This window comes from Oryctolagus cuniculus, chromosome 20 (assembly GCF_051225735.1).
Source record: "Oryctolagus cuniculus isolate XC-2025 breed Fujian yellow rabbit chromosome 20, ASM5122573v1, whole genome shotgun sequence".
NCBI classification, from domain to species: Eukaryota; Metazoa; Chordata; class Mammalia; order Lagomorpha; family Leporidae; genus Oryctolagus; species Oryctolagus cuniculus.
In genome coordinates this window covers 50,543,488-50,554,028 of record NC_142886.1, presented here as the reverse complement: position 1 = coordinate 50,554,028, position 10,541 = coordinate 50,543,488, and the positions used below count along the sequence as shown (strand labels likewise).

General features: G+C 61.0%; 1 protein-coding gene across 11 annotated transcripts in view; it reads right to left on the bottom strand.

Annotated features, from left to right (window-relative positions):
• Positions 1–4,838: 4,838 nt before the first annotated feature.
• The window catches only part of TRAF3 (TNF receptor associated factor 3), a 133,944-nt gene continuing 128,241 nt past the window's right edge, over positions 4,839–10,541 (bottom strand). For all 11 annotated transcript variants that reach the window (XR_016226882.1, XM_051834870.3, XM_051834867.3 and 8 more), the window contains one exon: positions 4,839–10,431. Coding sequence is in view for 10 of the 11 variants with exons in the window: in XM_051834870.3 (XP_051690830.1) it covers positions 9,860–10,431 (572 nt within the window). In the remaining variant the exon portion in view is untranslated. The remainder of the gene's footprint in view (positions 10,432–10,541) is intronic.

Sequence of the window (10,541 nt, the reverse complement as noted above, 5' to 3'; positions counted from 1 at the left end):
GGGTGGATTGTGGGTGGACCGTGGGTGAGTTGTGGGTGGACCGTGGGTGGGTTGTGGGTGGCAGTTGGCTGGGGTGGTGGGGAGGATGATGAGTTGACACTAGGGGACAGCGTGAGCAGGGGGTGCTGGGAGACCAGTGGTCATGGCTGATGGGGGCTGGGGCGCTGGGCTAGAGGACTGGATGTCGGGTGAGCAGACAGGGAAGGGTGGGTGGAGGTGGACGCGTGGGACCTTCCACCCTCACCCTCACCTGGGGCACAGGTGCCGCAGCCCTGCTTTGGGCTTGGCCGCTGCAGGCACAGACCCTTCATCTGGGGGAGGAGCGGCCACCAGACCCCGACTCTCGGATCTCTCTGGCTCAGAGTCGGGGTGGGGAGAGGACACAGTGCTGGACTTTGGCCTTGTCCCCTGCTGGGCTCCGGGACCCGGCATCTGGTGGCAGTCTGGACCGCACCCTACTGCCCCTCATCTCGCATCTCTCGAAAGCAGGTTGATTGACTGGGCCTCCCTGGTTCGCACCCTCGGCTGCGAGGGGCTGGCCAAGTGGACTCCACCGCAGGGCCCAAGAGGCTAGGAAGGCATGGCCAGAGGTGGGGGCTCCTGCGCAGGCCGGAAGTGGACTGCCCCGAGGGCAGGCCCGGGGGCGCTGAGCCTTGGGGAGTAGAACTCCCCAGCCGCTGCTGCCCACCTGGAGAGGGCAGTGGGGCGCCCCGACGGCCAGCGGGGCTTGCTGGGAAGGCAGCCTTAACGCCACACTCAAGGATGCGCCCACCGTTCGGAGGCTGGCGGGGCGGGGCAGGGGTGAGGCTGCTGGCGGGCGCGGCGGGGCCAGCTGCAGGGGTCGGCCCGGCCTCCGGCGGGGCTCCGCCACAGGACTACCGCCAAGCACTCGGGCAGAGTCGCTGGCGGCCACACGGGGGGCCAGACCTGCAGGCCGGTGCTAGGACGTGGCGGCTGCCCTCCGGGCTGGGGCGCTCGCTCTGATTGGCGTCTGCTTCCCACGCTGCACCAATCAAATCCCCGAGGGCCAGGCTTGCTACGCTCTGATTGGCCAGCCGGGCTCGCGGCCCTGCCCGGGAGGTTGATTGGCAGGAAGAGGAGCGGGTCCCTGGCTGGGTCGGGCCGGGGGCTTGCTGGGCGCCTTGCTGCTGGGCCCGCGTTCGACGACGCCTGAGAGCAGGGCCCAGGAGGCTGCGTGCCCAGGGCTGCGTGCCCGGGGGCTGCGTGCCCAGGGGCTGCGTGCCCAGGGGCTGCCACGGCTGTCAGCCAAGGCGGAGGGCAGCTGGGGCACCCGCGGGGGCGTCCAGCAGTGGCCGCACCAGCTCCGAGCCGGGTCCTGGTTCAAACGCTGTGTGAGCTCCACCACTCAGCCTGTTCCATCCTTCGCCTGCAAAGGGAGGTAGCTGAGCCCGCCTTACAGGGCACAAGGGCCTGGGTCCTTCGCGCTGCAGCCCTGGACTGGCGGAGGGGAACAGAGCTCCAGGCGAGGGGGCTTCTTGACCCTGTTGCACCCCCGGGGCTCCTCGGCGCGCTGCGGGAGCCGCACCCCAAGATGCGAGGGGTTCTCGCGGGGCCAGCGCTGCCCGGCCTCCACCTCTCCCCTCCAGACGGGAGGCAGGGACAGGGGTCACAGGCCCCTGGGGATGAAGGAAAGGAGCCCCCAGCTGGAGGTCGGGGTCACTGCCTCTGCCAGGACACGAGTGCGTGGACAGGGGCCACTTCAGGGTGGTCTGAGGGGCTAAAGCACGGCTGGCCAAGAGCGGTCTCCCGGGCAGCGCGGACATCCCAGCCAGACACTGCCCCAGTGAGAGCGCTGCTCACTGGGATAGCCCCGGCCAGCTCACTGCCCACAGAGGCCGTGTCCCCAGACACCGCGGAGCCCACCGTGGCGCCTGTTGGTGGCTGCAAGGCCTCAGGCAGGTGGCAGGGGTCCAGGCTCGAGGGCACAGACGCCAACGTTACCCCGAGGGACGGGGACACCCGGGGGTGCACGGCCCTGCACCCTCCCTGGGGCCTGCGCAGGTGGGCTCTGAGCTCCAGGGTCCACCGAGAGCCACCCGAGTGCAGGGAGTGGGTCCAGGACAGCTCCTGGAGGCTCTCCTGCCCTCCGTCCCCAACTTCTCACCAAGGACTCGGGCCGGGGCTTCAGGGCACGGCCAGCCGCTGTGCCGGCTCCCACACCGCCCTGCGGTTTTCCTGCTGGTGTCACCAGGAGGCGGCTGGCTCGGGATTGGATCACACGGCTCTTTCAGAAAACGGGAAACCCCCTGGACTCTGGCTCCGGATCTGACCTCTAACGCTTTTCACTCTGTGGTTCTAGGGAGCAGGTGGGCTGGGCCAGGGCTGCAGTCGCTGGTCCCTGGCTGTCCTAGAGGCCAGAGCAGGCGGGGCCGCCCCAGACCCTGTGCAAACCCTGGCCTTCCCAGGCCTCGCTCTTCTTACTGGAACACACGTTTCAGCACGTGGCTTTCCCCCGAGCGCTCTGGCCAGGGACAGCCACTTCTGCCGGAGGTCTGGTCCTCGGCTGGGGTCCGGCTGAGGTGGTTTTGGCCTCTGTGGGCGGAGCTGCCAGCAGGTGACCCTGCACTGGTGACTGACCCCTCAGCGACACACCCGTGCACCCCAGGCTGTGGGACGGCAGTCTCAGCAGGCCCTGTCCACTGTCGGAGTTGGAGCACCCCCACAGGCAGGAGGAAGGCGGCAGCGGGGTGTGCCACCCACCCTCCTGCCCCTTGTGGTCTGGGTGTCAGGCTGCGGTCAGGGGCCTGTGGCTCTGGAATACCAGTTTCTCATCTGGTTTCTTTTGTGTTTTTTTTTTTTTTCTTTTAAATATTCATTTGGAAGGCAGAGTTAGAGAGAGACAGAGACAGAGGCCTTCCAGCCATTGGTTCACTCCCCAGATGGCCACAACAGCCAGGCTGGGCCAGGCCAAAGCCAGGGGCCAGGAGCTTCATCCGGATCTCCCACGTGCGTGTAGGGGCCTTCGCACTAGGCCACCTTTCGCTGCGTTCCAAGGCCATTAGCAGGGAGTTGGGCTGGAAGTGCAGCAGCCGGGATCTGCACCTGCGCCCATGTGGGATGCTGGCATGCAGGCGGTGGTTTACCCACTGCGCCACAGTGCTGGCCCCATCATTTTGTGTTTTTGAGCTTTTATTTATTTTCATCAGAAAGAGATAAAGAGCTGCATCTCCCACCTGATGTTCACTCCTCAGATGGTACAACACAGCCAAGGCTGGGGCGGGCTGAGCCGGGAGCTACGCACTCCACCCAGGTCTCCCACGTGGGCGACAGGAGCCCAAGTACGTGGGCCCTTCCTGTTTCCTCCCAGGGTGCAGAGTCGGAAGCTGCACTGCAAACAGAGCCGCTGGGAGTTGACCCGGGCACTCTGATCGGGGATGCCAGGTGACACAGCAGCGGCTTAGCCACGGCACCAAACGCCCTGCCCAAACCTGTTTCTTGCTGCCGGCCAACTGTGTGGTTGGCACAGCTCCCCCTGAAGCCGGCTCTGCAGGGGTCCCATCTGTCTCCGGCCCAGGCCCAAGCCCAGCAGTTTCGGGGGTTCCTATCTATTTCTGTTCCTGGGGGAAAAGATTCCAGAGGGGTGAAAGAAGAGTTTCTGAAACCCTGGTTGGCCGCCTCGGCCGGCCTGGCCCGTCCCTCGGCTTGGCCTGGGTCCCAGGTGGCAGCGTCCACACCTGTAGCTTGCTGGGCCAGAGCCCAGGGAGAAGGCTGACGCGTGGGCCCCCACCACCAGCACAGGGGCTCACAGACTCAGGGCCTGCAAGGGCGGGGACAGCCTCTGGGCACCACGGCCTGGCAGGACTGTGGCGAGGCCAGCATGGCTGCCTCAGCCTGGGGCTGGGCTGAGAGCACGGGCCTGGCTGGAACGCACCAGTGCAGGGCCCCTGGGAGCAGCCTCGGCTCTGGAGGGAGGATGGGGGGGCACGCCGGATGGCTGAGGGCATCCCTGGCCCTGGCCCCACGGAGTGCCATGAAGGGAGTGAGGCTGGGCAGGGCGCTGCCCAGGCTGCAGGACAGTGTGTACTCTGGGGGCGGGGGTGCTCGGGTGGCTCTGGGGCGCCTCAGGGTGAGGTGGGGTTTCCTCATCCCGGGCTGCCCCAGACAACTGCTGGACAGAGGGAGCTGGCCGCGGGGCGGTGAGCCCGGGGCTCCAGCACCCGCCTGCGCGTCGGTCAGCAGGGTCAGCACTGCCGGGTTTCGGCTTCTGAGAGGGAGGGGCGGGGAGGGAGGAGCGCATGACCTCCACCCAGAGGCTCACTCCGCGACGGCCGGGGCTGGGCCAGGCCGAGGCCAGGACTCCATCTGGGTCTCCCCTCAGGGTGGCAGGGGCGCCTGTTAGCAGGGAGGGAGACGGGTGGGCTTGACCCCAGCGACTCCCGTGTGGGACGCAGGCGTCTCAAGTGGCAGCTTAAGCTCTGCCACACCTCCCTGCTCGCCGCCGCCGGATTGATTAGTGACCGCTGATCAGTGACCGCTGATCAGCGACCGCTGATTAGTAACCACTGATTAATGACCGCTGGTTCCAGGAAGGAAGCAGAGACCGCCCCTCCATTTTAGGGATGCGGAAGCAGGCCCAGAGATGCCAAGTCCCACAAAGGGTTAATGAGAGCCCCAGGCCGGTGGTTGGCGGTCGGCACCGGCTGGCCTCTCCCGTGCCAGCCACCCTGAGAGCCGGGGCCTGGGATTTCAAGGGAGGCCCCGAGGCCACACCACGGACCGCACACAATTCGCAGGGTCCTTACTGAAGTCTGTGTTCTAGAAGGTGCAGAGCCACACGGCGTGTGGCCTGGGAGACGCAGTGTGACAAGAAGCCAGGACTCCTTAATCAGATTTATTTTCCTCTAATAAGACAGTTTAGCATTTCAAAGTTTTGCATTCTACAGTCTTACAAACTTTAGTTATTAGCATAGGAAACACAAAAACATTGCAAGACCTCAAAAACACAAATAAATACCAAATAAAACCACACACAATATACAGTCAACAAAAATATAAAACATAATAATGCTATCAGGTCAGACATGTTGCTAACGCATATTAACAACATGATTATTGCTGAGCAATAACTCACACTGTCTTTTTGTTTTTTCTTAGAAGAGCAGAAAACACGGGGCGTGAATCACTGGTCACGGTCACTCGGGCTGTCCAGATGGGTCCTCACAGCGCACAGCTACTACGGACGGCTCTGTTTTTTTTGTTTTTTGTTTTTTGTTTTTTTAAACAGGCAGATTAAAAATACAGAGTCAAATGAGAGATTGGCCTTCTTTGGTCTTTGTTTGTGGGTAACAGAACTGAACGCAAGAGGTGTGCCATCAGAAAATGCAATCCTACAGGGTCACACGGTGTCTACGCGGCTCGCACGCTTCCCGCGTCACAGGTCTTCTAGAGCTACTTCCTACAGAAATCCTTGGGACGGTGCCGGCTTTCACGATTTCCAATTTAGTCATTGAGTTTGCTGTTGAAGGTTATCTTACTTGTCTAAGGGGACTGAGTTATAAAAACCAATCACCACTAACTACAGGAGTGGTGCAGCGATCCTGGACTTTTAGCCTCGTTTTTCATGGCGAGAATTCACAGGACAGACGGACGGACGGACAGACTCTAGATACAGCGCAGCAGCAGAAATGAGATGCAAGCCCTGCTCCCCGGCCTCCTCGCCCGCACCGCAGCCGCCCTGCCACTGCCCACGACCCCTGTGCAGACGACAACGGTGCCCCCAGGGCAGCCAGGACAAGATGGGAACCATCTGCGTGCTGGAGACACTGCCCTCCACCCACCCCGCCGTGGGCACCTCTTCTACTTTGGGGGAACAGAGTGACAGAGATTTGCAAACGGAAGACAGAACCATGGTCTTGGGCTGAGAAGTAATTTGAGTGACAGACCCTCTCTCGTCTCGCACGCACTCAACATGAAGGAGCTCCCAGAGTTCTCCCCAGCACTCCTTCCACAGTCTAGTAAGTAAAGCTCTGGAGTAAAAGTAAAAACCACTATTTTACAGCTCCACCGAGCCCTTTCAACGTGCTGATGACCCCAAGCGGAGGAAGGTGCCGGGAGGCCCCCGGAGAGAATGCGCTTCTGACCGACCCTGGGACTGCCCAGGGAGGCGCAGGCCGCCACCCTGCGGGGCCCTGCACCACCCCTTGGGTGCAGAGGGAGAAAGCAGGGGTGGGCCTGGTTGCTGGAGTCAGCTCACCCGTTGGTGTCTCCTTGGGCTGACAGAGAGTGACCCACCTGTGTTTACAGATCTGTCCAGACAACCTTGTCCCGGCACTGTCAAGTGTAGGGGGCACCATGAGTAACAACGCTAGGACAGCAGGCATCGGCGGGGACACGAGGCCTCGGACCTGGGCAGCCCAGAGGCAGACTGGTGGTCAGGAGGTGGCTGTCCCCGTGGGGTTGCACTGGACACCCACATCCTCACCAGGGAGGGCCACGTGTGGACAAGGGCACATCTTGTCAAAGAGCCAATTCAGTGGGAGTCCCTGTGGGCAGGGTGTCCACTGCCCAGGGAGGAACAAAGTTGGGACAGGCAGGAGGCTGCTTGAGCAAGGAGCTTCCTGGTAGGCTCAGGGCTGCCTGGGGGCGGGGCTGTGGGTTCCGGCTCAGGGCCTCCCCCAGAGCCCCACCCGCACAGCAGCACACAGCTGGCATCCAAGGCCTCCGAGGCTCCTGCAAGACTTGACGTCTGGGGGACAGACAGCTGCACACACTCCCTTCCTGCCTCCCTCTGTGCCACTAAAAACACGGCAGCTGAGAAGCCCAGCCCCAGGCAAGGCCCACGCGGCAACGCCAGCCCACGCGGGCTGGGTCTGTCTGCTCCCAGAGCAAGCGTCCACTCAGCTGTCGTGGACACCACGGCTCTGGCTCCTCACGCTCCCCTGGCACGAGCCCCAGAGCCAGTGCGGTGGGGCTCACACACACACAAGCGGCAGCTGGGTCCGACCCAGGACCACCTGCTGCCCCGTGGCCCTGGTGGCGGGAGCACTGGAGAGAACCTGCACAGGGCCAGGGACTCAGGGGGTCTGACTTCTGGGGATGTCACTTGTAGGAAGGAAGACGCACACACCCAGAGACGCAGAGCGTGCCATCACCCTTCACTTCCTGTTGCCAGGACCCTGTGAAGTGGGGAGGCCCCGCGCTGCCAGGAAGGGCAGCTGGGCCTCAGCCGCAAGGAGACCCAGCCCAAGGCTGGCCCCGCGGCGAGCACCAAACAAGGGTACCGAGGAGTCCTGGGACGGGGCCGCCTGAAGCACAGGGAGCAGGAGGGCACTTCCAGCGTCCATGAGACCACGCCAGCGGGTCCTGGGCCTCAAGTGTCGCACACAGGCAGAAAGGCATGGGCACCCCCCAATTCCGCTGTCACCAGATCACACGACCCAGGTCGTGCCCTCCTCCCAGGGGGCAGGACCAGCTACTCCAGTCACATCCCAGGGGCTCTGGTGGGTGCGGGGAGGGCCCATCACACCCCCAGGAGCTGCTGGAAAAGCAAGGGAGGCTTTCCAGTCCCGGCCAGGACTTCAACCCGAGAAGGGGAAATGGCTGGCTTCTCACCAGACCCCGATGTCGCTCATCCTACGCTTGTTGGAACCGTACAGACTTCTTGTGAAGGGCAAGGAGTCACAGGGAGGTCTCTGTTGTTAATCCCTGGCCTGAGAAACCTGAGGCCAGGTAGGGACGGCCAAGCAGCTGCCCTTCCTCCAGATCTCCAGGGTAGAACCCAGCGGAGAGGCCCGGAAAAGCCAGGGACACCCACGGGCATGGCGGCCTCTGCAGGCAGCCCTTCCTCTCTGTGCAAAGACACGAGGCTCTGGCCAGAAAGCCATCCCAGGAGGGCGGAGGAAGCAGAGGACGGCTGCGCGCTGGAACCACGACAGGGCAGGACAGGTGCTTTGAACCAAGGAGGTCACTCCCGGAGGCGCAGGGATAGGTGTGCGTGAGGGAGGGCACTTCCAGCAGGCACTGGGGCGAAGGCACACCCAGGACAGATGGCAGCACCAGAGACAAGGTGGGCCACCGGGCACCAACCCAGCTGTCCCCGTGCCACCAAGGGGAGAGCCCAGAGGCAGGCAGTCTGAAGTGCGCGGCCCAGCTGGCCAATCGTGGGCGCGTCTTTTGGGCGAGTGGCACAGATGTGGTGGTTCGCACACATTGGTTCTGTCTAAGAAGCACCCGTTGCGTGTAGCACCCATCAGTGGTAAGAGCACCATGAAGCGTGGTGCATAGCAAAAGGGGCACAGGGCAGGGCTCCAGGCTTCAATCACAGTTGGACCATTGAGAAACAGTAAACAGTGGTGGAGGGTGCCGTCCGGGCAGGCGCAGGCTGGGAAAGCGGCCCCAGCCATCCCTCCCGCCAGCGTGGTGGCTCGGGGCCGCCCGTGGGTCAGCCTGGGCAGGCCCCCCGGAGCATCGGTCTCTGGAATGCTCACAGGGTTCTGCGTTGAGCTTGTGTGGGTTTCCAGGGCCCCAGCTGGGGACACGGGGAGGTGTGGCTAATGCTCCCCACCTGCCGCCCTCAGGGTGGGTGGGGCAGGCCGTGCGGGGGCCGAGAGATTTGAAATCTGTGACAACTAAGCAGTGGCGGCTCCGGAGGCTGACAGTGGAGCCCGGCTTCCCCTCGGCAGGCAGAGCTGTCTGAGGGCCCTTGCGGAGAACACCTAGCGGTGGAGAAAGTCTGGCAAACCATGGCCTTCCAGGGTGACGCCGAACACCAACCCAGGGTCAAGCAGCAGCATGGCGCATCTAAGGCACAGGCACTGCACGCCATCTACGCTCTCGGAGATCACTAACGGAATGCAGCAATGACAGGATGAAGGGACACCCCTGCTGTGGCCTCCCTCAGCACGCGCCGCCTGCCCACCCCCGGGCTGAGGTCGAGCTGTCAGCAACAGAGAGCTTGTCTGAACACGGGGCAGAATTTTAAAAACCTACAGGATTCTGTTTAGAACTTCAAAGTTCAACTGATGCCCTATTTTAGGGTGAAAACACGGTAAGTCAGAACGATGCACAGCATCCATGAGCAGGTCCCCCCGCAGTCCCCTGAGGCGTGTCACGGACTACGACAGCACGAAGGCTCACATTTCTAACGAGAAATAACAGCAGGTTGGAGATCCTCTTTCCTATCACAAGTGATAACCAGTGTTTGATATTCTACATTTTCTTCCAAGAAATATCAGTCTATCAACGTTTTAAAATAAAATGTTTGCAGTAATAATTATCTGTAGAACTTTAAATTAAAAACTGATTCTGAATTCAGAGACTTTCCAAAAAGACCTGGGTGTTATTTCAGGGTCTTCTGACAAACAAATTATTAGAACAGAGACCAGAAGAGGCCTTAAAAATAGACAATATACTATATTTGAAACAAGATTGCACTCTTGGATTTTAGAACGAATATATCAGAATTGCATTATTATTTCATAAACTCTCCTTTCACTTAACATGCTGAGGTGGCCAGCTGTCCCCACGTGTGTTTTGTTTTTTTGGTGTGCAAGTTTAAGGAAGAAAAAAATCACTTTTTTTTTGTTTTTGTTTAGCATATATGTTTTCCACCTTAGTTAACTAGATCTTTAAAAATGAAAATGAAAACCTTCTCTGACAGCAGTATTTATCTCGGCGAGGGATAAATAATTCCTCAGAGTGAAGTGTTGCTAGTCTATAGAAAACGCGTCAGGTGTTCACGGTGGCTCCTCCCGCCGGCCGCGCGTCTGCCTTCCGCCGCTTCCTCCTCCGTTCCTCCGACAAGGTCCTTTCCTGAGCACGAGGACCTCAGTGAAGACAGACTGGTTCAACCCCCCCCAGAGGAGTGACCTTCTGCTAAATCCACCTCCCCAGGTACTTGTCAGGGGTCGGGCAGATCCGAAGTATCCACTATGACTTTAATAAAAATTGTATCATCTTTAATATACGTCCCGTTTTCCAGGACAGTTTGGGCCACAAAGACGGGGCAGCCAGAGGCGATGTTCATCTCCCCTGTGGGCTTCCGGAAGCTGCTGCTGTTGGGGTCAGGCTTGAACGCGTCTCCCAGGTGGCGCCGCGAGGACCCCTGATCCATTAACATGAGCGTCACTTTCTGCTTAAACGGCCAAGGAAGCAAGGCATCATACTCTCCACGCATGATGACAAAGAACAGTGACAAGTGTGTCCCCTTCCCCATCCCGTCCCCATTCAGGTAGACCCTGGCGCACATCTTATAGCCAAAATAGCCCGTGTAGAAAGGCTGGCTGTAAAGGGACAGGGTCTTCCCCATCACGGCCTCCTGCTTCCGCCGCTTATAATCTCGGATCTTCCAGATCAGCACGCCGTTGTAGCTGGCGGTCTCCAGGACCTGGAAGCGCAGGTCCATGTCCGCCAGGCGGATGTCATGAACGCTCAGCATCTGGTCGTGCCGGCTCAGCTGGGACTCCAGCAAGCCTGCGGCGGGCGGGGAGAGATCGGGCAGGTGAGACGCGAGCGCAAACCCACGCGAGCATCTGCACTCCACAGCCACACTCCGGTGCCTACGGCTGGGAACCTGGGTGCCA